This window comes from Astatotilapia calliptera, chromosome 1 (genome assembly GCF_900246225.1).
Source record: "Astatotilapia calliptera chromosome 1, fAstCal1.2, whole genome shotgun sequence".
Classification (NCBI taxonomy): domain Eukaryota; kingdom Metazoa; phylum Chordata; class Actinopteri; order Cichliformes; family Cichlidae; genus Astatotilapia; species Astatotilapia calliptera.
Genome location: NC_039302.1, coordinates 7,822,069 through 7,846,670, shown reverse-complemented (window position 1 = coordinate 7,846,670; position 24,602 = coordinate 7,822,069). Strand labels below are relative to the sequence as shown.

Here is a 24,602-nt window from a genome sequence, read left to right as displayed (position 1 = left end):
GACTGTGACATAACTAAAAAGGTCTTTGAAGATAAAACCATCATTTCTAGAGACAAATTACATAATGTTGTTCAGTGTTTATTGAATGTTTTGATGTTTTGGGTGGGTATTCAGATTCATGTTTTGCATAAAACACTGTAAAAGGCAATAATTATTACAAATAATCAATAATAGAATAATGATTCTCTATAGGAAAAAAACCAAACATTCAGTATTATTCAAAAGTCTTGAACCACACATCAGTTTAATTGAAGTGGTCTTTGTCAATAGTCCTTCATCCTTTTTGAAGGTCTTTCAAAGTTCTTCTTTGGACAAGTCCTTGTAGCTGACCATTTTTTGAAGAATGTATCTGTTGTTTGTTAAGCCACTTAACACTGACCTACGAACCCATTCAAGCAAAAAAGACACTTCAAGCTTTAGACACTTTGTTACTAGCAGCCTAGTAAGAAAGTCACATTAAGACCAAAGACAACATAGTATTGAATACATGAATCAGTACTTTTACACTAACAAGGTAAATTCCTAGAGCTATCAGGTGAAAACTTGGTAAACGTATCTTTGCATGATATGCACTGAACCTTCAAAAAAATCTGAGGAAACTGGTCAAAGGAAGATGCGGGAAGCTTAAAAACTGATCTACGGCAGACGTTCAGTATCTAAAAGTCATGTGCTTAAGAAATACAGAAAAATGCTTCAAAGACTTGACACAGGACATGAGAGATGTATCTGGCCCTTCAGTTGGTCCATGTACTGTTCATTGAAGCCTAATCAGATGTTGCCTCAGTGAAAGAGTGGCTGACAAGAAGCCATTCATAAGGAAGAAAAACAGGGAGGAAAGGCTGAGATTTGCCAGATCACATAAGAACTGGACAGAAAATCAATGGCAACTAATCTTATAGAGTGATGAATCATTGTCAATATGCATAAAGGAGGATAAATGAGAAGTATAGCAGTGAGTGTCTACAGCCATTTATGAAACAGGATGAAGACTCTCTCAAGATTTGGGACTGTGTTTTGGTTAGTGGTGTTGGGGACCTTGTCAAATATAAATTATGACCCCAAAAACCATTGGGTTTTGATCCAGCATGCAGTACCATCTATTGGGAGCAGCTTAATTTTTCAGCATGACAATGATCCCAAGAAAGCCACCAATGCAATAAAGGCATACTTGGATAGAAAAACACACAATTAACCACTATCAGTCATGGATTGGCCTCCCGCAGAGCCTGGCCCTCAACATAACTAAAGCAGCGTAGGGCCATTTTGACAGAGAACAGAACAAAAGGCAGACAACATCCAAAGAAGGGATTTAAATGTCCTTCAAGAAATCTGGAGAACTCTTTCTGAAGACTACATAAAGTCAGACTGTTGAGGGATAAAGGTGATTACATCAAATATTGTCTTTGACAGTAGAATCTTCAAAACTCAGTTTTTGTCAAATGTACTGTATTACCATGTATCCCTGCTCACGCATCTTAATCAACTGATGTTCCTATTTCCCATTTTTCTAGGAAAATATGGTCATAAGAGCCTTAAGTAATGGCTCAAGAATATTGCCCTGCACTGTATATCAGAATCTAAACTCTCTAAAGATACATTATGTTTGAGGAGGCGTAACTTTCTTGCCACTAGAAAAAAAACTTTTAATGATGTTGTTCGCAATTACCTGTGGCAATTTGTTTTGTAGCTTTAGAGTCTATCACTTTCTTTCACTTCACAATCATTACAGTGTGATTGCAGGCTCACTCTATAACCCTTTAAACATAAATAACTTTCTGGAAGAAGGCACATGGAACAATGTTCTTCTCTCTGATTTACTCCTCCATTTAAAGTCTCCCAAAGGAATTGAAGACAATGACCTCCATCTACCTGTGGTCAAGAAAAGTCTAGTAGCGATTTGTTCCCTAAAGATCTCAAAGCCTCCCAGCCTTGATAACAGATCTTCAGAAAAAAAATCCAGCTGGCAGAGACTGGAACTTGGAATTAAAAAGGATTGAGGATGGGATATTATGGTATATTAACTACAAGCACATAATTTATCACCATTTTGATGACTGCCTTTGGTGTTGCATGAAAATTCTGGCTCAGTATAGCGAGTGACCCACAACTTCAATCAGTATCTCTTCATTGCATTTGTACTCTGTCCAACACTTCCCTGAAGTGTTATAATCAGACAGGCTGCATAGTCAAATGTGCCATCAAACAACTCAGAGTTTGAATATGTGATGATGGCTTGGATCAGCTTAAATGGTGAAATGTCAGGGATCTTTAGCTGGAAGATTTGTAGAAGGAAAAGCGCCTGTAATGTTAAACATCAATTTTCTACATCTCACTAGGGACTTGAGAATAACCTTAGTTTTGGGGCTGACTTCGAGGTCAATGAAAAGCTCTTCAGCACGTAACATTGTGCAGTATGATCTTTTAGTCGGTTACGGCTGATGGTGTTCAAGACATATGTGTTCTGCCCCCCCCAAACAACTCTGTTAAGCTGTGTCGGCTTATTCTGTGTTAACCACATTGCAGGATCAGAATTTAATAATTCACACTCTCAAGTGACTTCATTCAGTCGGTCAAAAAATAATAACACAGTTGTGGTGACAGAACTGAGGCATGGGAAAGGCAAGTGCTTCCTGCTAAGCTATACTGTTCTAACATTTGTTTGACTAAATCCACTCTGTTATCAAGTATACTCACTATTCAATCTGACAGCCTTGCAAATAAAACACAATTTTCAAGAAGGTGTTAATGTTCAGTGTTTGCTGAATTTAAGCAATGTTGGACAGATTGATACAAGTTTGGAGGAAGCATATTGCAGTGCTATGGAGCTTTGACCTATTATACAGACAGCTGCTTCCCTTGTGAAATAGAAACATTAAGATTAGAAACATTTATGTAGAAAAAGTAATTACGTTTTTTAAGGGTAGAGATTCTAAATTTGGTAGACTAATTCTTCTCAGTTTCCATACTCATACCTTCCAGGGTGGATAGCTGCCCTGCCATTTTTACCTGAAATTGCTCTGTCACTCAAAAAGCTTCATAAAATCATCTACAGCACTGATCAAACAAGTCTCATGCTGCCTTTAGGGAGGTTTAGCCTAGGGTCTCTTTCTCAAGAAAGCCTCCATCCCCACACAGAGTCAAGCTGTCATGTCAGTGCACTAAGGTAGTAAAAATCTCAAGTCATCCTACATACTGTAGCCTGACTATAGGAAAAGCATGGAATCACCAGCTCTACAACTGCATAACTATGAACCCCATAATTACACAATACCAACTGCACTGACTCGAGCATGTCAACAGGATGCCTGTAGGATTCGCTGCCTTGTAAGATCCTGCATGGCTAGATTACAGCGTGTGCACTGGCCATCAGGAAGGCAAAAGTGACAGTTCAAAGCTCAGCTCAAGGGCTCACTATGGATGTGGACCTGATGGACACTGCTGACTGTAAAAAAAAAACTGAAAGCAGAGCTGAAGAAGAGGAAAAGTGACAGCAAAAATGACACAGACCAAATGCACTCAAAGCTACTCTCACCACAACCTGAGTTTCTCAGATTGCACTGCACAGCCATCAAAAAGCTTGCACTTAGAGACAAGTTGTTCTGAGATTCACTGGACTGCCAAAACAAAGATTTTGTGCTTGCACGCGCTTGCGTGTGTGTCTGGGTATGTTTATGTGAGGGAGTGGGAGAGACAGCGAGAGGGAGACAAAAATGGATCATTTCTAACCTTTAACTGGACCTTTATAAATCTTTCACCACACACAGGTCGCATCAAGAGTTTTCTTATTACAGCAGCAACTAATGAACTAAATGATAAGCTAAGCCATAGATAAAACACAAACAAACAAACAAACATGTATTTTTTTCTAATATATCTTAATATCTTAATACTTTGCATTGAATTAAAAGCAATCACATTGTATTTCTCAGTTATAGCACTGTTTATGCTTTGTTAAGACTACTTGCTCGCACTATGTCTGCATTATGTTACAAACTGCACTCTTTTCATGAACAATAGACAATTAAATAGCTGGACCTGAATATTAACTATGCACGAGGTGAAACAGAATGCACTAATTGAAAATTCTTACCTCCTCAGCATAGGCATCACAAAGTTTGTTCCCCGAGAGCAGCTTGTTTTTCAAGCTCTTGTTCTGAAAAAAAGAAAACACAAAAGAGGTAATGACATTTGCATCTGCCCTGTAGCCTGCACTGCATGTTGCTTTAGCATTTTTGGTGCTGTATAAAAAGCACTATTGACTCAGTGGGCATCAGTTTCTCCAGCTGGGCAATTGACTATATAGGAGCCCTCGCAGCAAGTGCTTGGTTGCCTCTTGATTTCAGACTTAAAAGCAGTCAGGAGTGGCCTGTCTGACGATCTGAGAGCGCACTCTGGCTCGCAGGCCTCTTAAAGGTCAAAAACGTAGCTCAGGGCAAGACCCCCACTGAACTTTAAGCATGATCAGTAAAGTCTTAAAATCATTTGAATGGTAGTAGGTGGAGAGATGCTAAAGTTTGGGTCATGAGCTGTTGGCGCCAGTTAACATCTAAATCTGGAGACAAGTGAATGATTCTGTCCAAACACACAACACCTGTAACATCAACTTAGGTTTGATGTATTAAAACCAAATCTATAGATTATTAACAAACGTACATTCAATTAAATGTAAATTTAAAGAAAAGAAAAGAAAAAAACATAACGCTTAATTGGACAACTTCTGCAAAGTGCAAGGGCAGCAGAAATTATGCAATGTGCTTTGTCTTGTCTTGCAAATTCAATTTCTTCATTTACAAAACATGGTTGAATCCAAATAGCAATTAAAAAACATTTATAGTAAAACCCATAAGGTTTGTGGTTTGCTGTACCCAAGAGCTTTTTCTGTGAACTGAATCTGAATAAAACTATAGATGTATTTATGTATACACTATACTTCTATAGGTGTTCTGGGAATTTTTTTACAACATACTTGAGCAAGGAGATTTCAAGAGAATCAGATTCTTTATACAGAAACATTTATTGCAGCCAGCTTTGAAATAAGGAGAACAAAACTATGACTTTTGTTGAGAGTGTTGTCATCCAGTGCCGATGCCGGCTTTTTTTTCCTCTCAGAGGGTGTATTCATACTGATCATACACATTTATAAAGTCTTCATGCCTGATCATATATTCAAACAAGGTTAACACAGCTCCTTTGCCGTAAGTATTGAGGAGGAGTAGGAATGCTATGTATGCCGAGCCTGTCTATTCTCGCATAATTATAAAATTAGAGGAGAGAGTCTCCACTCAAGCCTTAGGGCCTTAATCATTATATTCTTTCGAGAAATTCCACTCTCAATGACCTTTGAGACCTTTCCGAATGGAGAGTTTCACTTTAGTCAGAAAAATCCTTACAATATGTTTAAAAGGAAGTCTGCACTGACACAGTCAGGGGAGATGTAAAGACAGACGGGAATATGGCTGGAAAGCAATAACAGCATTTGATAAGAAGGGAATTTCTCTTTTTTAATTGGCACTGATCTGGTAATAAGATCGGTCCTAAACCAGCTTAATGCGTAACCCAAAGTAACCATCAAGTTTTCCAGATGACCCAGTCGTCCAGCATCTGCAGATAGGAGAAAGTTTAGACTGTCTCTAATGTGATTAAAAACCAGACTGTCCGCAAAATGTACTGCGAAAAGCTACTTGGTAAACCCAGTATATTTATAAGAGTTATATTTATAAGTGTATACAAGCAATTGGTTTGTAGAAAGGGAAGACTCCAGCTTCAGCTTGTTTTGGGGATTTATTTTCCAGTGGTTACATTTTTACCATTAACTTCTGTGCAATAATGCAGCATTTAAATAACTAGCTAAAAGAGAGAATAATCAAGTGAGCGGACCACAAAGCCTTGAAATATTCAGATGTCACCTCATTGAGTTGACCACGAACTCCATGAATTGACCACATGAATGTGAGGACATGTATCTGACAGCTAAAGCTTGGCCTAGAGTGGGTCATGCAACAGAACAAAGATCCTAATCACAGCAGCAAATCGACAACAGAATGGGTGAAAAAAAAGAATCAAAGTGTTGCAATGACCCAGTCAAAGTAAGACCTTGACATGTAAATGAAATGTTGTGGCAAGAAGAAGAGTCGTCCAAATTTCTTCCACAATAATGAGACAGAATAATGAAGTTGTACAAATAATGATTACTTAAAGTTATCGCTAACTACTGATAAATTAAGTTATTGCTGCTAAGGATGGTTCTGTAAGGTACTGAATCATGGAGTGTACTTAGCTTTTCACAGGACTGTTTTGCCCTCTTATATAAAATGATATATACTTTATTTATTTCAAAGGTTAGAGCAGCCAAGCTAACACAGCTTAAAAGAATAAATACTATATTAGAAATGTAAATAAATACACAAAATAAGGAGCACAATAAATTAAGACATAAGAAAAAGTGTAAAAATAAGTGAATATGGATATTTTTGAATGACACAGGTAAGACTGTCTGTATCAGTCCTTGTTGGAAGGAAGACAAAAAAGGATGTTAGACTGTCCAGATCCATTTCTGATCCAGTGCCACTCATAACATTCACTTGACCTCTGCATCAGTTGACTGAGTAATCCAAACAGTGCGCCGATCCAAACTGAATTAAAAGGGAATCCAAACAGCAAAAAGAACGATGGAAGAAAATTTCTTCTGCAAGTATGGACACATTTAGCAGCTAGCAGCCCACTACACGGCCACAGCACCCTTTTTCTGACATGCCTGGGATTACACCACTTTTCAGTCACATCTATCACAACCACATTTCTTCTTACCTCTCAGATTAACGTCCCTGTTTGCAATCCCTGTCCTGAAGCTATACAGTCACACTGTGGTTTTGGAAAGTGAGTCTCGATGAAACACATCAAAATAGGCTCACTGTGTTCCCTCTGGACTCAGAACTGCCAGCACGATCAGCTGGTGAAAATTCAAGAGTATAATACAAACAAGCCAAAAACCAAAAAACCAAAAACAAAACATGGGTAGACATGCTAAAATTGGAAAGACCAAAAAATAACCATGAAAAAATGACTTTACCCGAGATAATCATTAAAGTGAACCATAATGGAAATTACTGTGAAAGGCTGTAACTTACCACAGTGCCAGGAATAAAAGCAAAAATATATATAACATTGTAAAACATAGTTATAGAAGTGTGTGTGGTTATTTTTTCTCATTTCTTTAGTACCAACAGAGCTGTGGGCATTGTTTTGTTGATCTCACTGCAGCACCATAAAATGTTCAAAAGTGTCGAGAGTCGAGTAAATGTATCGTTCTAATGAGAACATCATTGTGGAATTTGTTTGGATGGAAACTTCTATATAACACCGACTGGGGATGTTAACCAGCAGTCAGATTTGCAAGTAAGTAAGTTATGGGTTTAAAAAGTGACCTTTGGGGTAAACATACGTATGTATTATAACCATTTAGTGTCCGGTGCCCATATAGAAACACACAGAGCTGTCAGCATGTAGATTCTGAATATTGCTTCTACCTGAAGAAATATCAGTGTCAAATTAGTCTAATGTCAGCCCCAAGCAGAAATTGCCCTTTGACATTACATATAATTATGTGAATGCATCTATTGTCATGAAGTTCAGTTCCTGCAGGTGGGACACATGTATCACCAATAAAACTTTAATCTGCAACTTAAAGCTTTAAAGTCTGAACCATAAAATTGCCCAAAAATTCAAACTGCTTTTAGAACCTTCTGACAAAAATGTTGTGACATCCAAGTATTTTAATTTTTTTTTAATGTATTTCTTGAAAATGTGTCATGTCATGCATCAACTATGATATGCTAGGCCTTAAATATTACTAAAAATCACATACGCAGGGCATCAATAATTATCTGGCCCAATATTTTCACAGTCAAACTACAGATCACTGTGTACCTCACTTTTTTTTTTTTTTACATAAATAATATTGGATAAAATAATTCCCTAACATGGTGCTGTATTCAGTTTGAAATTGAACATGCAGTACATTCTGGACTTTCCTTTTATTTATTTTTTATTTATTTTTAACACCCACACCTGCACAATGTGCTACACACTCCAGTGCAGACATAAGATGCACTCTTAGCTGAGGTAATGAGTTGTTTTGTGACTCAGTGAAGCAAAGCTGACCGAATATCATTTCCACACAGTGGCACCTCCTTTCACCACTACAGAAGGACCACCTTTTGAGGACATGTAGAACTGGCAGCCATTATAAAATGTGACGTAGTTAAGCCCCAGGACACACTCAGAGAGAAAATAAGATTCTCTGGAGCTTATACTGTATGTCACAGTGCATTAGACGAAATGAAATGCACCATGCTGCACATGGCATAACGTGTTATTCCCGCAGTATTGTCAATCTGCAGGCCTAAAAATAAAGTCAGTTTTTTTTTACATGTTCATGTTGTTAATATTTTAATTTAGAAAAATGCAACAGCATCCGAATAAGTGTATTGCTCCTTGACTAAACGAGCACATTATGTTTCAGAATTTGCTGTCAAGTTTAGTGCTTTATTATTGCAAATAATTGTATAGTCAGTGATAAAATGCAATGCATACAGTAGTATAGGCTATCACAGCAACCTAAAGGACTTTAGCACACAAACACACACATAAAATAAATTCCCATTATTCAAGTCAAAGTTATTTTCGCACATTATAAAGTGCTGATATGCTCACGGGCACTAAGTGCTGATATTTACTGTCCATCTAGGTCAACTTTCATACTACTCAACAGCCATCAGTGCAGCATCCTTTTAGCCTCAGTGCGAAGCATCAGAAACCAAGTCTTCCGGAAACACATTTTGTATTTCATCTCAGTCGAGTTGTTCCCAAATTGACACTATGGAGTGTGAATGCAGTGTGCATAATAAACTGGCATATTTCATATTTATGTATCAAACACTTCCAAGCGGTGCATTCCACCCAGCCCTGCAAAGTTTAAATAAACTAGGAAAAGTGCATTGCATTTAGGGCTGACATTTTTATTTCAAACTGGCCGTGGCGTGCACATTGCTTGACACCACTTACAAGTGCGGCGCTGTTGTCATAACACATTTCAGCTTAAAAGGTCAATAAGATTCATTGTTAATGGCAAAAACAACCCAAAAGGACAAGATGATTCTGTGGCATCAGTGTTTTAACAGGTTACATGTCATGAAAATATGCCTTCATTATTTATGTTGATTACCGTGCCTGTAGAAAACAAAAATGCATTCACTGGCTCTGTCCAACTATTAGTTATGCACACTCTATCCTGTAGAGGTTCATGGTAGCTGGAGCTTATTTCAACAAGATGTGAGGTATGCCCTAGATACTGCAGATAGTCAGTCACTAAGATGAAGAGACGGACATCCATTAACCTCCTGAGACCCAAACTCTTCCACAGCATGCATTTTTAATTTCTCTTTGATATTTGGGCATATTGGGGCCCAATGAATGTAAAAACAAAGAATTACCAGATTTTTTTTTACCCAATTTTTGTTTCTAAGAAAAATGAGAGCCACAAATGAGGATATTCGTTTAAAATTTTGATAGAACAGTGGTAGTATAATGTCCTCATAAGTGGATATCAGACCCTTGTAGAGCAAATTTGACACACTAATGGCCATCTATAATTACAGATTAAGCTGTCTTTGTAAGAAGGTGGAGCACATGATGAATAAACAAGCTCCACTCAAAAAGTGACCCACAACCCTATTCTGGTGGCGACATCACCAGAATACGGTTTTCTTAAATATACCTAATCTCACTTAAATGTTGTCATGAAGTTTTAAGAATAACAACTGCTACACTTTATAAATAATAACTATATTTATTATGTTTAATGTTAGCACTTACACTTACTTGGCTGGACAAAATAATCGCAACCTTGTTGTTGTGTTGACCTTCCTGTAAAGTCACCAGTCTCCTATTATCTTAAGAGAACATATGAACATTTGGATTTGAAGTTAAGGAACTTGCTATTGTACATCTTAAGGAATTATACTTTTTTTGAAGTCCACTACTTTAATTATAGATCATTTAAAGCTTTCTGATTAAGTGAACAACAAAGTCCTTTGATAAGCAAATTTATTATTGGTTCCCCCTGCCTTTGGTTGGCTCCCATAGCATAAAATTCAATGATGATTTCTTGTTGTTTTTTTTTCTTTCAAAATAATAAACAAAAACAAACTGATAAAATTGTATATTTTTATTGTAAGGTTGTAATTATATATAAAAGGCCTATAAACACCAGTTGTTTAAAGTCCATAATTAACGCACGACACAAAGACAGACAAAGACATTTTTTTGCAACTTTTCAACTGTATGTTTTGCCACATTCTACAATATGTTGTCTTTTTCTCAACAACTGTAATTTTTCTTCCTGGATTTCAGCTTCTTGTAAGTTAAAGAATGCATGCATATTATAAAATGAAAACTTCAGTTTATTTGACAGCCTCTGTCATATATTAATGAACGGATTCCACACATAATGTAGCCAATTCCAATCACTGTCAGTACAGAGCAGTAATCTATGAAAAGAAAAACTCACAATGGAAGAAAATTAAGGTGGGGCCTGCACAGGAAGCCGTGTTGCTGTCAAAACATCCATTATAAATTACAGGCATTAGCAAAGCAAATATTTGCTGCTGATAAGCTATTAAATATAACATAGCCCCCTGATATCTTATACCGGCATGCTTGACAGCTTGAGTTGAACTTGTCTTGGCAGATCCTTAAGGACTCTTGAGGGGGTATTATGCATAAGCGAACAGACTGCTTTCTTGTCACTGGCCTATTGTTTTGCTGTACAATCATAAGCATGCAATACATAATCTGTGCATTAAGAACAGGGCAGTCAAGGGATTTTGTTTTCCCCGTAGCTGTCTGCCATTTTAATTAACTTGGTGGACACAAGTGGTGACCCCCCACAAGAGGTCAAGAAATAGAAAACAAGGACAGAAGCAAACTACAAGAAAAAATTATAAATACTTAAAGCTTGTGTTTATGAGTTATCAATCATTTTAGATTAGATAAGATTTAATTTACGTTGATGCGAATATTGTCCATATATTCATCTGAGCTGAACACAAGCTTCATTTCAGTGCTTCTTTATAGATATTGCCTCTCCGCATTTCTCATCAAATAGCTGTTGAGACGTGCCGTACGATGCCTGACAAGGCTTCAGGCTATTCGAAGAAAGGAGATAAGATGAACTCTATTGATCCTCTCGGGGAAATTGGGAAGGCTGGGTGTTTCAAAAAAGAGCTGAAATATTCCATGTGATGTGGCCTGAATTACCACTGGCATAATAATAAAGCTGCAGTTCCTCCCTGAACACTAATACGTTCTTGTCATTTGATTCACTGTCATTCCTTGTATTTTTTTCAAGCGGAATCAAAAATGACTCGAGCAATCTGATGAATTAGATTGGGATTTAAGATAGTTAGCCATCTGTAATGTAGAAAGTGATTAGAGATGAATTCAAGTACCTCAGCTCTAAGATATGAATAATGACCAGACAAATGGATGTAACTTCCAAGCTGATCAGCTTAAAGCTGAAAAGGCACAACAGTCCAAAAGCATTCTGGCAGAAACAGTTCTAAGTGATCTAAGTTTACTTTATGTGACATTACCCATCATCAATTAAATTATTAGCTCTGGAGGGAGAGTAGCTGGGATAGGCTCCAGCCTCTGGCAGCTCTGAGCTGGATAAGTGGAAGAGGATGGATGGATGGATGGATGGATGGATGCATGGATGGATGGATTTGTAGTCTGTGCAGAGTGAGCACTGTAAACACAAATGGCTCAACAGCCGGGCTCAACTTTTTTTTTTTTTCTCTTTAAAGTTAAAACTCTCAATAACAAAATATAAGAAAAGAACACATATTGAATGATTCCAACACCTATGCTAATAATATTCAAGATCAATATAACCTTAACTGGCTACACAAACACATGATGACACAAGGATTATGGCAAGGCAATTAAACCCACCCAGCTAGGGTTAGTGAAAGTGAATTAGGTCAATTGTCAATTGGGTTAGCCATAATCCTACGTTATCTATTGGATTTTGCTTGGGTAAGACACTACCTTTAGTATGTAAGTGTAGGAAAAATATTTCTGAAATGGTTAAAAGTGTTAACTACTTGTTCCAAGAAATGACACGCAGTTCATTCACAGTTCGCTTGCCATGTAATATTGTCATATGCCAAACTTTGTATACTGAATTGTTATGACACTAGGGAACATTTAGGACTTTTGGATAACAACAGATTTTTAGCAATAAGGCTGTCAGTGAGGTGAAAATGAGGTACTGTGTTTAATTGGATCCAATCAGAGAAAAAAAGTGAGCATATGACACTGCATGAAGATTAACGGCTAGATGTAATGATGTATGAAGTGACATTTTACAGTGGTAGAAAACTTCCCTGACTCCTGCCAGTTTGCGTTTGGCTATGAGGCTGCCATTGTGCACCGCATGGAGAGTAAACAAATTCACTGTACTTTTGTATTACATTGCTAAAGATGTGACTTTTCTGTAGCTGTAGTCAGTGTGATTGTAAATCACACTGAGAACTTGTTTATGAGTTACATTAAACACCTGCAAGGATAAATAAAGGAGTCCTCAACAACAGACTCAACAAAATCTTGAGAAGTTGTCAGTTTGCTGCCTACAACTATCATCAGCTAGAACTGTTTAGTATGACAGGCATTTGTTTGTTATTACACTGTGTTGCACGCATACAGTTTAAATTATCAACATGCATATAAGGAAAGTTTAAATATGGGGAATAAGAGGAGACTATACACTAGATTGAGAGCAGTGAGCAAAACAGGTACAAAGAGATTTTCATAAAAAAAAAACCCAGGAAAATAATATTTTGTTTGGGTTTTTTTCCCCAAAGAAGGCCCTTTTGAGATTTAACACAGCCTATCCCCTTAGTTAATGTCAGACCATCAGATTTTTTTCTTAAATAAGCTAGAACTGGTAAAAATAAAAGGCAACATTAGAGCAGCAGGAACAAAACACTACAAGTAAATAAACATGCACACTGAGGCAAGTAAATGCCAGCAAACGCTGGTTCGGACCATCCCCACCCGTTTTCTATCCAATTTTTTTCTCGTTTCTTCAATAGTGTTTACTCTCTCTGCGAGGAACATGAATAGTGACTGAAAAAATACTCTTCTGTTCCTGAAATTGCCTGATATAAACAGAAATAAAAAGTAATGGATAAATTGGATATGTGATTACAGTTGTTTATTCTGACAGACAGACATGGGCATAATATCTATTCTCATGTGTTGGATGATACACTCCAGTCAATAGATACATGTGAGCCTTATCAAAAATAATTATCTCCTTATTTAGAAAAAAAAGCAAACATTTTGATTTAAGTATGTGTATTCCTGCAAAATATTGATTAATGCCTCTGTACTGTAAGTTCTACCAAGAACTTAACTTTAATTCACACACATTGGTCATTAAGGTGGTAAATTTACACCGCTTAATTAAGGGATGCTTTGATGGCAAAGCAAGGCAAAACGTTTCCATGTTGAGTACAGTGGAAAGCACCGCCAAATATCGGAGTTGAAGAAAGATGCGATGAAGAAGGTGCCTAAGAAGTTCAACGAGCTGTCCATACCTGAAGCCTTGGAAACTGCCAAGCAAAGACTCACAACGTTGACCGTATACAAGCGGTATACGGTCAAGCGGTCTGGTATACCGCTTGAAGCGGTATACCAGACAGATAGTTTATTCTCCTGGCTCCTATCTGTACTCAACTGTAATGAAGAGAGGGAAGCTAGTCAGAACTGAGGGCATCAAACTACCAGAAGCCAACATCGCAGAGGAGCAAGAGAAGGAGCAATCATGGAAGGACAGGCCCCTGCACGGTATGTACCACCAGCAGATAGTGGAAGTGGCTGAGATCCAGAAATCCTATCAGTGTCTGGACAAAGCTGGACTGAAAGACAGCACGGAGGCACTAATCATGGCAGCACAGAAACAAGTTTGAGATCCATAGAGGCTGGGGTCTATTACACCTGCCAACACCCCAGATGCGGCTATGTAAAGATGCCCCTGAGACAATCCAGCACATAACAGCAGGGTGCATGACGCTAGCAGGCAAGGCATACATGGAACGCCATAACAAAGTGGCCAGTATAGTGTACAGGAACATCTGTGCTGAATATGGCCTGGAAATCCTGAGGTCAAAATGGAAGATGCCTCCCAGGGTGGTTGAGAATGACCAAGCTAAGGTCCTGTGGGACTTCCAGATACAGACGGACAAACTGGTGGTGGCTAACCAACCGGACATAGTGATGGTAGTCAAGCAGAGGAAGACGGCTATAGGGATAGATGTAGATTTATACTGAATTACAGTAACATCAGGAAGAAAAAACATGAGAAGCTGGGGAAGTACCAAGGGTTGAGAGAAGAACTCAAGAAGATGTGGAGGGTGAAGGTAACAGTGGTCCCCATGGTAATCGGAGCACTCGGGGCAGTAATCCCCATGCTAGGTGAGTGGCTCTTGCAGATCTCCGAGATCTCAGATTGCAGTCCAAGGAACAGCGGGTACTGTGGAGGACCTTCAAGCTCCCAGGCCTCTGGTAGAGGACCCGAGCTTGAAGAACACACCGTCTGATCGGGGGAGTTCTTTTGTATATATGTATGATCACAATCTTTTTACTGTTCAGTAAAGAAATGTAGCTAAAATTAAAACTACAAGGCCTCCTGGAGACCAGCTTCTTTTCAAAAATAATGATATAGAAATATTTAAACTCCTTTTCAATATTTTCCTTCAGAATAAGCCTCTATGTTTTCACTATTCTCTGATGTCTTGACACTGTCCCATGGTGTCAAGACATTTTGAAATTGAAAGTCGTGTGAAGTCACAGTGTTTGTTAAAACAGCCTCTAGCTACAATAAAATAAGGGAGAAAAAAAGTAATTTTCTGAACATCTCAAATAAATATCTGCAGTCACAGCCTTCATCAGTCGTGAAGTACTTGGATGTATTTCTGTAAAAAATAAATAAATAAAAAATAGACCATCCACTTTATAGTGTCACAGCTGAATACCACAGAAAACCGGTCACTTGTCTGGAAGCCGAGGGCCAGAAATCAATATCCATGACGGGGTATGAGGAATAAAGCAACGCTGCTAAGTGACAGCATGGCACCAGCCCTGTGCACACTTGCAGCCTCTCTTGAACAAGTTTCTTTCATCTGAGTTTCGTGCCAGTGTCCACGAAGCCACACGTAGCAAAATTTTTGTATTAAGTGCAAAACAATGTGGAGAGTGACACAAATATGATCGCACTTGTAACAGAACGTCTAAGGCTTATGCATAAATGCAGGAGATGCCGGCAGGTGGTTGAGTTACCCAGACATACATCCCACACACTCCAAACGAGGAAGTATGATTTTTCACTTCAAGCTGACGCAAAGCTCAGCCAGAAGTAACACTTTGATGGCAAGGGTAACTTTGTGGCTGATTGTTACTCTGCTTCCTCTGTGGAGCAGAGAGTTGCAATGATTCATTCATTCCCATCAGTTTTCTGATGACTTATGTAATGCAAACATATATATTTTAGCTTAGAGATATCACAGTTGCCACTAAATCAGCTGCTACGGCAGTGTCTAACTTTGGGGTGTAATTGCTCTCAAAAATTATTCACAAAATCCACTTTTGTTTACTTGTTTTTAAAATAGAGATGATGAAGGAAAATGAGGAAATAAATACTTTTTACCCAATGCATGATCTCCTGGTCTGGATAGGATCCTATTGTTATGTATTTGGATTTTTTTTACCTGAATAATCTTTAAACATTATAGTTTTTCAAGTGTCCAACAAGCATACGCAACATGATCACATAGTTAATTATTTCACATACATACATTAGTAATGTAAATGTTTTAGGCCAGGAAGCTATTTTTCAATCTATATTTTACACACATAATGTTCACATTAATGCACAGTATCTATTATATCTATTATAATACATCAGTATTTTACCACAAAGGTTTACATACAAGTACTGTCCTTGTAGTTCATAGCCTACAAGTTTATACTGTTAACTGATAATCATGTGACAAGGCACCAGATGCTGTGTTACAGAGTAAATAATGTAATGAGCAATGCAATGAATTGCACTCACCAGCGAGTTAAAAAAAAAAACCCCAAACATAATTCATTGCTTGTAAAAACATAAGATAAGCAGATTCGTCTGCTTTCATTTGAGTAACTACCTGGAGTGGCTACAGACATGCACAGCTCAAATCACAAAACCTGGAACGTTTCAAATATCCTGATATTTACTTTTAGTTACACTGTTCTTAAATTACACTGTATAACTATATGGAAACTGAGTGCTTTCCATCTGTGTATCCTTCATATTTAGGTTTTAGGACATTTTGGGTACAGATCCTGAGTGTTCACATCACTCTACATTTTGGAACAATCAGTGCTTCTAAATGTGGAGATAGTTTGGACATACACAATTCATTATGAGCAGAATAACCCTCTTCTATGCAGTCCTGTAATAGATTACACACTTGTGATTTCCAGGCCATGCTTTCAAACTAATTGCACAATCTCAGGCTATAAGAAATAATATATTGAGATTCTGAAAGTAATACATATAACCTGTAAATAAAACAGAATTGCTGTACTGGCTATTTCACAGACGGTAACTGCAATTTGTCTTTTTGCATATTACAGCACTTCAGCAGTGTTGGGAAGAAATGCAGATTTAATACAAACCGCCCTCTGGGTCCCAGATGGAACACGCCCTCGTGTTAGCATGAGACACTAAACCCACACACTGTATTTTCTGGTTTACCTGCCACTCCAGATTTCATTACAGACAAGCAATGCAGAATTACTGTACCTCATGATTTGCATATTTTCTAAATAGTGTTTTTCTCCTCACAGACTCAGCTAGATTAGTTCATTGTGTTGATGTACAAATACGCTGTCTACGGAAGACAGCCTTCGTACAGGCGCTAAATAAGACTTCACTGTCTTTGCAGTTTCTCCAGGTGTTAGTTATCAGTTTCTAAATAAACAACAACAACAACAAAGTATTAGGAGAGTGAGTGTCATATATTTCATAATGTTACTCATTCTGACATCATCGAATGCATATGACTGATAATAAACAACAACAACGACAGTGAAAGAAAGCATCTTTAGCACAGCAGCCTCTGCTATATGTGTACCATGTGCAGCCTACATTGTCCACAAAAATACCACTGCAAGTATTGTCAATACTGCTGACTGCATCAAAATCCCATATACTTTCATTCTTGGCCTTTATTTGAATACCTTGTCTCATTTTTCTTGCCTTATACATACACATCTCAAAACATACCCTGCTTAACACAGGATGCAGTTGAATTTATTAATATTAATATTTTTATTAATTAATTTTCCATGATCCTACCAAAGGTGAAATAAATAAACAGACAAACCTATGCCAGATAATTTTTGCTCTCTGCAGAAAGCCTTATCAAAACAAACCGATGATGTTAACCTAAAGAGGCAGTACCACTGCAGACACTGGCTTGTGATGCACTTAGGGCTGGACAGCACTGCTAAAATCATATCTTGATACGCATTCTTACAAGAAATCATTATAAACCTTAATAGTATTTAATTTTACATTTAATTTTTTTTTCTGGAATTTATTTACTCTTATGCCAGGAACAGTTATATAAACTCTAACATCTATTTGGCTTATTTTTCCTGAATGCTTTAGACACCAACTGAGAGGAAGCGACAGTCTGTTAACCCACCTGCTCACCCTGAGCCACATTCTATTGAACTCCAGGCTGTCCAATGAACTGAACTGTGTGTGTAGTTTATGGCAAAACCAGAGATTCAATGACAAGCCTCCTGGGTTTTCCTCTGATCTCAGTGGAGGAAGAATCAATGCTTCGAGTGGAGAGTGCCAAGGTCAGAGCTGTTTTGGTAGTGGACATTGTGTGAAATGGGCATGGCATCATAACATAAAAGCACTTAATCTCTGCATGAAAAGTGAGGGAAATTCAAAATGATTATGTGAAAGAGAAACAAGAAACAGGCCTGGCACTGAAACGATTAACTTCATCTGCCTGTGTTTTATTTTTGTCTTTATATTTTGCTGAAGTTTGAACCCGTAATCAAAAATACATTTTCAAATTTAAAGCCTTATTTATTTGATTCATCTTAAAGGCAACAGGCAACTAAAACTGTGAGTTTGTTCCTCAATATGTGCTAATTGTGTGGGTGGTCTTATATCAACTCTTAGAAATGTCATCAATGGCTGCTGATTACTCATACAGTATGTTGTTTTTGCTGCTTTCATTTTGTAATTGTCATCGTTATTTCCTAGTTTGCACGACTTTTAAACTCTTTTGTAGGGATCCAAAGAGTAACATCTGCTCTCCCACGGTGACCAATTTATGTGTTTTGAGTAATTTGCATCTAAAAAGGTCACGACATCTGGACTATCATAGAAAAGTCTGACTAAAATATGACAGTTGTTACTTTGTGGTTTGAACAATAAATGATGTATCTACATGCACTGTGCCTATGGAAAATATGACATTTATCGTCATATGTTTATATATAAATAAACAAAACTAGAAACAAAACTGTCTTGCTTGTATCATTACTGTGATATATCTATGCTGGGGGGAGAAAGTAAACAGAATGTGTTATGTCAAGTCACAACACAGTAATTATTTTTCCTCCTATGGGGTTTGAATATTCATTTTTTAAGTAGATAATATATGAAATCGTTGATTTTTATGGACTTCTTCTTCTTAATGTATGTAAGTGATCACATGTGTGAAATGAACTCTGATGAAGCCTCATCAATACAAGCAAGGTTGCTTAAGAATGTTCTTAATTTACTTTATATTCACTTGACTCACTTGAAAGCATGATAATAGTAACTTCTGATGAATTCACTATCACTTTCTGCTGACGAGGAAGAAGTGAGTTTGTGCCATCAATCTAAAGAGAAAGAAAAAACGGCATGTTTTGCTAGAGCACAGTATAAAACCTCTGTTAGTTCTGCAGTTTCATCTGCTTTGTCTTTGTCCTCCTCAACACATAATGATGCAGTTTCCCTTATCCGCCTACTTCAGTTTCTTGTCACTCCTTTTTTTTTTTAAGGCTATCATAGAGAGATCCAGTAAATGCCCCGATGCATTATTTTTTTCTTCTGCCATTTAGCTGGTGAAATTACATCGGGAAGACATGAAAGGAAGAAGACAATGTCAGGAAGCCATTTTAAACTAGAGAAAAATATCAGCATCAGCGGCAAGGAGCTGAATGTGTGGCTGTCTATTACAATGCTCTGTGAGAACCTGATGAATCCCAGCAGGATCCAAGTCAGCCTGCAAATCACTCTCCCTCAAAATAGTCATAATAAGCTCTGAAAGCAAATCATTGATAATGACTTCACAGTGAATTGCAGCCATAAAGCTTCCCCTCTGACACCACAACACAATTCACAGTGATATGCAACATAAAACAGATTTTAAAACCCAATACTGTTGTAAACAAAGGATATAAATGGATTTACAGATGTTCCCTTCAGCTTTGTTAGGAATTTTTATATACTTTGGCCTCAGAATGCAGAAAATTGGTGTAAAATAGTACTCACACCAGACAGTTCATTAGGTATGCTTGTTCAAGTGCTTGTTAACACAACTAATCAGCTGATCACATGTCAGCAAATCAGTGTATGACATTCAGACAATTTGCTGAAGTTCAAACTGAGCATGAGAATGTGGAAGAAAGGTGATTTGAGCAATTTTAAATGTGGCATTGTTATTAGTCTCTCACAAACTGCACATCTACTTGGATTTTCCTGCACAACCAACCCTAGGCTTTACAGAGAATGGTCCAATGAGTGGCAGCTCTCTGGGCTACAATGCCTTGTTGATGCTAGAGGAAAATGACCAGTCTGTTTTGAGCTCATAAGAAGCAAACAGTAATTGAAATAACCATTCGTTAGAACCAAGGTACGCAAAAGAGCATCTCTGATTGTACCACAACAGGTTCCACTCCTGTCAGCTAAGGACAGGAAACGGATGCTGTAATTCGTACAGGCTCAAACAAATTCAACTACAGAAAACTGGGAAAATGTTGTCTTGCTAGTTTCTGCTGCAACATGTGGGTGGGAGTGTCAGAATTTGGCTAAACAATATAAAAACATGACCCCATATTGCCTAGTATCAACAATCCAGGCTGCTATTGGTGGTATGACTGTAGAAGGGATATTTTGCTCTTCTAGGTCTTCAGTACCCATTGAGCATCATATACAGTAAATGCCACAGCCTACTTGGTGTTGCTGACCATGTACATCCTTTTATAACCACAATGTATTCATTTTTTCATGGGTGACTCCGACAGGATAATGTGCTATATCACAAATCTTAGGTCACAACTTTGGTCATGTTTCTAATATTTATGTAATCAATAACGATACAAATGGGATGGATAATGTATTACAAACACCTCTCAGCAGAAAATGAATCAATTCAGCATTATTGAGAACTGTAGCCTTTAACTAGTTACTTCTCATTTACATTACATAGCTTTGATGTTTTATTTATTGGTTGTTCAAGTATTGTTCATATACACATTTAAATTATGTTTTTATTTATACATTATCCCAGTAATTAGTCATATTTTCAGTTTTAGAACGGCACTGGTGGAATAGCCACTATTAATGCATATTGAATAGATTGAAATAGATACTGTGAAACAGTGGTTATTGGGTTTGCAACAAATTTACACCAAACCATCCCACCTGCCACTCTACATGCTTTGCAAAGTAAGAAGAAAAACTTGGTATGCCAGACTGAATTTTATCCGAGTGTAAACCCTATGGTTTTATGGTGTGCATATAAAATGTGCAAGAGCAACTGTTTTGTAACATCTTATTTCATTGAATTTTCATGCATTGTCTAGCCTGTTTCTCCTACTCTTTGTTCTGGCTCATTTATACTTAAAACAGTTCTATATCCAGGTACAACTGCTGAGGTAAAATTGTAATGATTTAAAATGTTTGACATTCGCATTTCCGCAAATTATTTTTATGTAACTTGAGACTATGTAATAGATGCGAACATATATTTTGGTGTATATCACAGATGTTATAGAAGTCCGCAGATCTCTGTAGCATACACATGGCCCATTCCATATGTGACTATGAAAGTTATTAACCTTCTTGACTATTTTCCAAGAAATGTAAATCAGAAATTAGAGATGGACCGATCCGATATTACGTATCGGTCCGATACTGACCTAAATTACTGGATCAGATATCGGAGAAAAATAAAAAATGTAATCCGATCCATTAAATATCACGAAAGCACCTCACAAAACTTGCAACACGCCGTAACTCGCCTCAGAACGTCGGAGCAGTATGCATCACGTGATAGAGCAGCTGTGGCATGCGGGACCTGTCGGTGGTCTGGATAGCATTTGGAGCTTCGCTAGCAACCTGGCATTTCATCTCCGACAAAGTTATCCCGAGAGAAGTAAAGCAAGTGTGTAAGTCCATCTCTGAATGTTTGTAAAGCATTCCCACGTTAAGCTTAACGAGCGACTGCCTCTCGCTCTCCGGCTGCTACTTCAATCGTGAAACTGCTTAAATGATCAGCTGATCGGCTTTTCTGTTGTGAGTCTCTTTTGTTTGTTTTTGGTCCACTTTGTGCCAGAAAGAGCAAACCAGCGGCTGAACAACAGCAGCACGTTTAAGCTTGATCAGCTGTTGTTACAATTTATTTAATATTACTTTCTACACCAGGATCTTTTTCTACGTAGCTGACGGCTGGTAACTGTGCAGGGGCGGATCTAGCAAAGTTTAGCCAGGGGGGCCGATAGGGCATTAACTGGGAAAAGGGGGCACAAAGACATACTTTTCTTTCTTATTCTCATTTAAAATGTCGAGCTTTTAATAAATAATTATCTGACACCCAAAGTTTTAATTTGATGTAAAATGAATAGAAGTCAATTACTGTATATAGTGACTATTAAGTCTAATATATATACCCTAGTAAGCTATAGTACATTTTCCTTTGGGAAGGTACCATCTGTGCAGTCTGCAATTTTGTTGAAGAAAGATGTTGAATCTATTTAATATTTCTTGAAAAATAATTGATTTCTGTGCATTTTTTTTCACACTGCATCAAATTAAGGTTGATTACGTTGATTAAGCATCATGAGGTGGAGCGTGAGGGGTGGTTCCCTATTTTTTATTTATTTATTTTTGTTGTTGCTGGGAGTTGGAACCCTATTAGTTAGGTTGCTTAATATTTACGCTAAGTACTCTTTAAAATACCAGAATAGGGAGGATGGTGTAGGTCTAAGTTTATTAGATTGATCAGTATTGCTGAACTATGAAATATTTTTTTTGTATACAGGTATAACAGAATAGCTTTAGTGTAGTTGTTGTTTTAAACTTGAGTATGAACTTGCAGACTTGCAAAATGCAGCAAGATATTTTAAAAAACAGTTTTGTTGATTAAAAAACACTATATCGGATTCATATCGGTATCGGCAGATATCCAAATTTATGATATCGGTATCGGTATCGGACATAAAAAAGTGGTATCGTGCCATCTCTATCAGAAATACAACATTAAAACCTAAAAACGCCAACAATGAAGCACTCTGTGAAATGGAAATGGAGGGCCTAGAAAACAATCATGTCATCTGTTCTGCTGCTCTTTGCCTCGTTCAGCTGATTGCAGTGAAAATCTGAGTAAATAACTGGTGTGAAGAAGCATTTCTCTGGAAATTCTACCACAAAGTGCAGTTAAATTCTCAAACTCTTATTCACGTCCTACATTTGGCAAAGCTTTTTGCCAGCTCTTTGGTGTGTACAATGTATGCAGATAGTAATGCGATATAGCAGTAGTCAGGGATTAAAATGCGTAAAGCCTTTAAATTACACATAAGCTGCAATGATCGTGACCAGCATTTGTTAAGTCATGGTTCTTTGTCTGTGTGCTTTTATTGTACTCCCAAATCAAGATGTTGTTTAAGAGCAAAAGCATTTGTAATTGTTCATTACAAAGTCAAATCATGGCCGTCTTTATGGGTTATTTATCAGGTTAAACTGATCTGCTGACACGTGGAAGCTCTTGCTGTGAAAATCACTTGATTGATTATAGAAGTGCTTCTAAATTTATCTCTGATTACCCCCAAGAGAGTTAAGGAGGCTAAAAAAGTAGCATTTAACAGTAGCCCAAGGCAGCGTTATTTTTATACCTTACTATAATGACTGTACCATACTGACAATTCAGGAGGGTTGAAATGTGCTTAATGACCCAGTCACACTTGTTTCTGCACATCAGTGGGCTGGGCAGAGATTGTGTTAGGGTCGCAGTGGCAGACTAGTACAGTCTGAAGTGCTTCCCTCATTAGCCACAAAAAGGGAAAAAGTGCACATCTGTCTTTGACTCACTCATCTTCCACTCATAAAAATCTAAAAACTCCCAAACATAGTTTTTTAATGTAATAATTTCTCTAACAATAATAAGAAGAATAATCACCACTGTGAAAGTCTAAATGTCCTGCATGTGTGTGTACTACAGTACACCATTGCAATATACAATGCATCTGGAAAGTATTCATGGCATGTCGCTTGTTCCATATTTTGCCATGTGATGTTTTTCCAAAATGGATTAAATTTCCCACCACAAAATTCCAAAGACAATACCCTGTAAGTGAAACAAAAACACCTTGACAAAAAAACAAAATTATAACAGTCTTATACCTATAAGAGAATAACTTTAAGTATTCACAGCCTTTGCTCAATACTTTCTTGAAGCTCTTTTGGCAGCCATTACAGTCCATGTATTTTTGAGTTTGGTGCACCAATTTTTGGGCAGTTGTGATAAAATCACAGAACAACGCCATTTCTCAGTGGTCCTTTGTTTCTAAATGTACTCAGTAGGTGATAAAGTTAATTTTACAAAGAATAATGGTGCATCAGAGTATCCAAGTACATTTACTCCAGTATAGATCTGTGGAACTGTGTGAAATATCGTAAACTGGTGAAATTAGATATTAGGTCACTTGTGAATTGTGAAAAAAAAAAAAACATTGCTCCATGATGTTAGAGGTCAAAAATTCCACAGAGAACAATTAAAGGCAATCGGTATGGGTTTACACACAATTTAAGATCAACCTCTACTATCTCTATAAAATTGCACACTGTGAAGACGCAGCAATTTTAGTACCACTAGGGAGGTCAAGGGCAAGATAACGTGAAAGGTTCTTCTTAAAACAGATTGATCTCAGTAAACTGATATGATTATGTGACTGTTTGATTCTTCATCTGAAGCACTTGATCATGTTACTGAAGCAAAGCTCAGTAAAAATGGTCTCAAATTAATTTGAACATCTGGCAAAAATCACTTTCCTCAGTGCAATAGTGAGCAATATGGTGGTATAATTTCCAGTATCTCTTGATCATTTCCCATGATCCTATGATGTATTTAAATAGCTTTCTTGCCGTTCAAAAGCACTTCGTGGCTTTGTGATCATAGGCAGCAAACTAAGAGTTGCCTATG

General features: G+C 37.4%; 1 protein-coding gene across 3 annotated transcripts in view; it reads right to left on the bottom strand.

The window, feature by feature from the left end:
• luzp2 (leucine zipper protein 2) overlaps positions 1 to 24,602 on the bottom strand; it is a 152,228-nt gene that overhangs the window by 35,210 nt on the left and 92,416 nt on the right. For all 3 annotated transcript variants that reach the window (XM_026161611.1, XM_026161602.1, XM_026161616.1), the window contains exon 6: positions 4,091 to 4,153. In XM_026161611.1, coding sequence (XP_026017396.1) covers positions 4,091 to 4,153 — 63 coding nt within the window. The remainder of the gene's footprint in view (positions 1 to 4,090; positions 4,154 to 24,602) is intronic.